Source organism: Gymnoscopelus braueri (assembly GCF_963280865.1).
Source record: "Gymnoscopelus braueri genome assembly, chromosome: 1".
Lineage (NCBI taxonomy): Eukaryota > Metazoa > Chordata > Actinopteri > Myctophiformes > Myctophidae > Gymnoscopelus > Gymnoscopelus braueri.
Window position 1 is genome coordinate 5844426 of NC_137603.1, and position 6000 is coordinate 5850425.

At 41.6% G+C, this 6000-nt stretch overlaps 2 protein-coding genes across 4 annotated transcripts in view; one reads left to right on the forward strand and one right to left on the reverse strand.

The window, feature by feature from the left end:
- LOC308089722 (carbohydrate sulfotransferase 1-like) overlaps nucleotides 1–6000 on the reverse strand; it is a 203282-nt gene that overhangs the window by 121981 nt on the left and 75301 nt on the right. The window lies entirely within an intron of this gene.
- Nucleotides 5292–6000, forward strand: part of LOC308087123 (uncharacterized protein) — a 10482-nt gene continuing 9773 nt past the window's right edge. For all 3 annotated transcript variants that reach the window (XM_080430829.1, XM_080430827.1, XM_080430828.1), the window contains exon 1: nucleotides 5292–5490. In XM_080430829.1, the coding sequence (XP_080286955.1) occupies nucleotides 5300–5490 (191 nt within the window). In that variant the 5' untranslated portion in view covers nucleotides 5292–5299. The remainder of the gene's footprint in view (nucleotides 5491–6000) is intronic.

Below are 6000 nucleotides of genomic sequence, written 5' to 3' on the forward strand. Positions count from 1 at the left end.
TCTATAGTCTTTCTTTGCTTATGTCCTGTGTGTGTAGTGTCTACCCTGCCTTGCTGGCTCTGCTGCCCTGGTCTGGCTAGACACCTGTCACTCACCTGGGAGTGCTCTGGCTGCCCCTCCCTTTCCCAGCTGTGCTTCATTTGTGATTAGGGCCAGGTCTATAAAACAGGAGCTGTAGCCAGCTTTCAGAATCTCCCCAGCACCCCAGCAGAGCACACCTGTATATTTGATCGCTTGCATTTGTTTATTTGTAGTTCTTTATTTCAGTTCCAATGGACTGGTTGTAAATATTGTTTGTTATGATTTTCTGGTTAGTTTAGCTTATTGTATGTTTTGGTAGTTTATGGGAGTCTGGTGAGACAACGGGCACATATTGCCTGGCTCACCAGACTCCCCACTTTTTAGTTCGGCCAGCCCATTACTACTTTTGTTTGGTTAGGACATTTATTTAGGTATTTGTTTTGGTTAATTGTTATACCTCTACCCTCCTGGTATATTTATTGATCCTGTTGCTTCCAAGAACCCATTGCACATGTTTTTTCTGAATATAAAATAAACTTTGTGTGTGTGTGTTCTACTTTGTGAGACATTCTCATGTAAAGCTGGCATTTTCGACACATTCACAATAGATATTAAATTATGTTGATGGATTGGAGGAATAGTGGGAACAATATATTTCGGACACAATACAGTTACACTATTCTAAAACCCACACCGCTTTCTATCAACCCTGCACCTTTAAGGGCCACTTTCTCTCCTGTTGCTGTGACAGGGAGGCTACAGTGACTCTCTGAGTATCCAGACAAACAACAGCTAACGTATCTGTAACTCTGAGAATGTACAAATGGAACCAAATGGACCCGCGATTCTACTCTCTCAGAGTTAGGCTTTCATAATGGGGTCCCATACGATAGTAAACTGGATACAATGGGGACCTTAATTGTCCATATCAAGGGGTCCTTGAAATTAAAACAAGTTTGAGAACTATTACAGGCAATTATCAGCTCCAAATGCCTCTAAGCCAATCACAATGTGTGGTTTGATCTAGCTGTTATATACAAATACATAAATAAATAGGTTGTTAGTTAACAAGGCTACCTCAAACTAACAACCTGTCTTGTAGGCCTACTGTGTATGCATATTCTCATGTGCAATGTGTTCAAATTGAGAGTAATTTATAGTCAGTCAGTGTGTTTAGCAGTAAAGTATTTTTTATCACACATTGTATTGCACTATGCTTGACATTGTCATGGGGTTGACATTGTGGAGAGGGAAAACACAAAGTTAAAACACCCAAATAAACACTGTGACAAAACACTCACATAAACACACACAATGAACAGATGAACCAGTAGGGAGAGCTGACACACCAGTGCTGCTGCTTAGTGGCCATGGTTTCATGTGTTTTTTAGAACAACTCGGGTTGTGTAAGAAACTGGAACCTTATTGTCTCCGCCAGGCCGAAAGGCATGGCGAGAGAGTATGTTTTGCACCCCGTCCGTGTGTGTGTGTCCTGTCCGTCCGTTAGCAGCTAATCTCCGGCCACCTGATTCAGATGCTATCAATGCATTGAATGGGACATTATGACCTCTTATTAGACCTTTGAATGGGCGAAATAGGCGACATAGACCTACCCGCGATTTATCAGACCATTCATTGGGTGTTATCAAGACATACTGACCTACAAACGGAGATGACTTAAATAGTTCAGTTTCGGTTTTGGTTTTGGTTTTGGACCATGACGGAGGCGCGCAGTCACAGGCGAACTGTCACCCCGTGAAGGACCACCGAGGGAGCTAAAGCGACCGAGTTGCCGTCCTGAACGGTGTGACGTTCGCCTGTGCCTACTCAGCGCCGTTCGAGTTATGTACCGATAGGCACAGAATCGTAAATATTGTTGCGGGGACTCCTACAGATTTTATCTGTAGGAGTAATATCACACAAATCGGTACACAGTATCTCTATAGTCATGTGATAAACATGGATCTGTCCGACTGTCCATATTCCATCCTGATTGGCTAAGAATGTCTTCCAAAGTTTGCAGGATTGGTCCGTTTTGAACAAAATGCCTCAAATCATGAACGCAGCTTGCGATTTCCATGAAATTTCACGACGTGAAATTTGTGAAATTTCATGACTAGTCTCATCGCAACGCGTTGTGAGCTTGTAGATCTGCTATTTTCAAATAGCCTAGGTATAAAATAAGGCTAAAGTGGTTAATATATGTTTTGTAATGTAATAATTTATATCTGCAAAGTAACTAACTAAAGTTTTTAATTGTAGTGGAGTAAAAGTACAATATTTGCCTCTGAGATGGTGCTCCAGTCGTCTTATATTATATCCTTTCCTTGAGAGATGCTACGTCATACAGCTGATGTCACCACGCATTCACTTGACCATATATGGAGCTTACGTGGTATAGGCTACCTATATGCCGGTCGGGTCAAAGAGGCTGATACAATCTGATCTGGCGTCCGTCCCTGTTATGCCCAGTGTTGATTTTGACAGCAAGTTTTGATTTCGTTTTAATCATTCAAATAAAATTCAACTTATTTTTGGTCATATTTTAGTCATCTGAAATGTTTTTCCGTTTTTAGTCTAGTTTTAGTCGACTAAATATCATAACATTATAGTCGACTAAATCTAGAGTTGATTTAGTCGACTAAAATGTATTTTGGCGGTTTCCTTGATGGCGTCGTAATGGCTGATTTTACACATGGTTGCATGCTGAAAATAGCCGATCTACAAGCTTACAACGCTTGTAGATCTGCTATTTTCAGAGCGCAACACCCGAGCGCAACCAAACATAAAATGACTTGTCTTTTAGTTCTACTGGATCTCTTCTCCACTCGTCCCTCACTAACATTTTAGTCTAGTTTTTATGTGTTGACGAAATTGTCAATACATTGAATCTTAGTTTTAGTCTTTTATTTCGTTTTTATTTCGTTTTCGTCAGTGTAAAAAGGTAGTCGACGGAAATGTTTCGTCATAGTTTTAGTCGAGGAAATCATCACTGGTTATGTCCATATGTGGAGATCTGTGATGTCACAAATATGACATCATATAATATGACCACCATTACATGATGACCGTGTGGGTCTGCGACTATACCTTCTTTAGAGGAACAGGTGGCGTTCAGTTCAGGTAGAAATGTCCCTTCTCCGAGGATACGCACAGAAACACTGTGTTTTTATACACAGACTCTCAAATCTAAAGAGTCTGTCCAGTGTGAGTCGACAACACAACGATGACGACATACCAGTAAAGATGGAAGATCCATTCAAGCAGCCGCCCAGAGTCTGTGTTCTTCACCATATCCCAGTGGATTATAAAAACGTTCAGCTGCTGTCCCAGTTCACGTCCCCTCATACAGGTAGACTGTTTGGCCGCCACATAACGGGCCTGTGTGCCAGAAAACAACGGGAGGTCGCTAAAGCCGTTAAACAGGCCAGAGCAATGGTTTTCATGTCAGTGACCCACAAACACCCGCAGTTTATGAAAGACCCGACCATCTGTGGGATCACACACTGGGAATAGTTTTTTATGTTGCGTTTTTTTTTTTGGGCAGTGGGGGTTATATTTTTTATGATTGGTTGTGTTTTAACTGTGCAAACAGAAGTGGTGTAAAGTAACTAAGTACATTTACTCAAGTACTGTACTTACCGTCAGTACAATTTTGAGGTATTTTTTACTTTACTGGAGTATTTCCAAATTGCAGTACTTTTACTTCTGCTCCACATCTCAGAGGCAAATATTGTACTTTTACTCCACTACAATTATTTGAAAACTTTAGTTACTAGTTACTTTGTAGATTTAGATTATTATTACAAAACATAAAGTAACCACTTCAGCTCTATATAAATAGCCGATCTACAAGCTCACAATGCGTCGCGATGCGACGCATTGTGAGCTTGTAGATCTGCTATTTTCAAAAGATTTTTATACATTTTATATGCATTCTGCACAATCCACACTTTCTACTTTTGGTACTTTAAGTACATTTTTGTGCCAATACTTTTGTACTTTTACTCAAGTAAATTTTGAATTCCGGACTTTTGCTTGTAACAGAGTATTTCTACATTGCACTATTGAAAAAAATTGATATTGAATATTATTATTAATATTAATATTATTATAGAAGCGCAGTGAACATATTTATTTAGTGACAGTCTGCTTTTACACAACAGAGTAATAAACCTGTCACAATGTGTTTTGTGTCGGCTGTGTGTTATTGTTAAGAGACTGTGGTTCTCACAGCAGAATGTGGGATGAGGAAGAGAGATATGAAAATGAAGTGCAGTGAGTGTTCATGGTTGGCATGCAGATAAACTGACACACAGCAGTCACTGTTCACAGCACACCAAATACAACGGAAACAGTCAAATGAGGAGCCCTGCTCTTCCAGGTGAGATAAAAAACCACTGCTTCTCAACATAGGGCCCAGGGACCGCCACTGGGTCCCAAATGGACCCTTACGGGTCAGTTGTGTACGTTTGTGCACTGTCAGATTTTTTGGGTTTTTTTTTTGGGGGGGGGGGGGGGGGGAACATAAGGAAAACACATCAAATAAGGTCTGAGACTGTCAGAGTTACAGACGGATAAAGGGTCCATTGGATTCCTTCCGTTCGCGCACTCTCTAAGTTAAAGACCCCACTAGATGGTCTCTGGGCCAGAGGTTGATTACCCAAGTGCAAAAAAAAAAAAAAAAAAGGCATGGGAGGAAAAGGGACGGTGAAGTGTGTGTGCTCATTTTGTAAGCAGTTCTCACCAGGCCGTGACCCCCCCCAAATAATCATATTTGAACTTGGGACCCCCCACCCTGATAAGCACTTTCCTCTTTCTTATATTATTTGATAATTTGGCCAATGTTTGACCAGTTTGTGTAGCCTAGTTTGTTGATTACTTTTGATGCAGTAATGGTCTTTTTTTCTTTTCTCATTTTCTTTTAGGTATTAAAAAGGTCTTAAAAGTCCTTCAACTGTCACTTCACTGTCATCTGGGTCCCGACCCACAGGTTGAGAATCACTGGTGTAAGGGACGGTGAGGTGTGTGTGTGTGTGTGCTCATTCTGTATGGGGAGGAAAAGGGACGGTGAGGTGTGTGTGTGCTCATTCTGTATGGGGAGGAAAAGGGACGGTGAGGTGTGTGTGTGTGCTCATTCTGTATGGGGAGGAAAAGGGACGGTGAGGTGTGTGTGTGTGCTCATTCTGTATGGGGAGGAAAAGGGACGGTGAGGTGTGTGTGTGTGCTCATTCTGTACGCTGACAGTACAGCAGTGAGGAGGAGGAGGAGGAGGACGATGATGGAGGAGGACATACAGCTGATGGGACCTCCGGACGGAGACGTGATGAGGGACAGAGTGATGGAGCCACCTTTGTCCCTCGACGTGACGAGGGACAAAGTCCACAGGTGGTTCACTGACACACAGGCGTCGCGCGTCCTGCGTGACGGCTCCGTCCCCGACTGGTTCCAGGGATTCACCTCCAGAAAGTAAGAGAGAAAGATTCACCGCTATAAAGGACATGTGGACCCTAACCTTCTAACCTTGTGTGGAAAAGTATATACTTATAAGGCTGCGACTATTGATTAATGTTTTTGTTGTGCGATCATGGTTACATTTTGAATACATTAAATAAATGAGTCTGATTAACTGTTGCACCCTTAGTAAAGACTAAAATCTCATCTAGCTAAAATGGTTTACCAATAAATATGATGTAGCTCTAAAATAAGCCTCGACGTATTGGGTTGAGGTCGTGTTGACATATTATTGGGTTGAGGTCTTGTTGACATATTATTGGGTTGAGGTCTTGTTGACATATTGGGTTGAGGTCTAGTTGACATATTGGGTTGAGGTCTAGTTGACATATTGGGTTGAGGTCGTGTTGACATATTATTGGGTTGAGGTCTAGTTGACATATTGGGTTGAGGTCTAGTTGACATATTGGGTTGAGGTCTAGTTGACATATTGGGTTGAGGTCTAGTTGACATATTGGGTTGAGG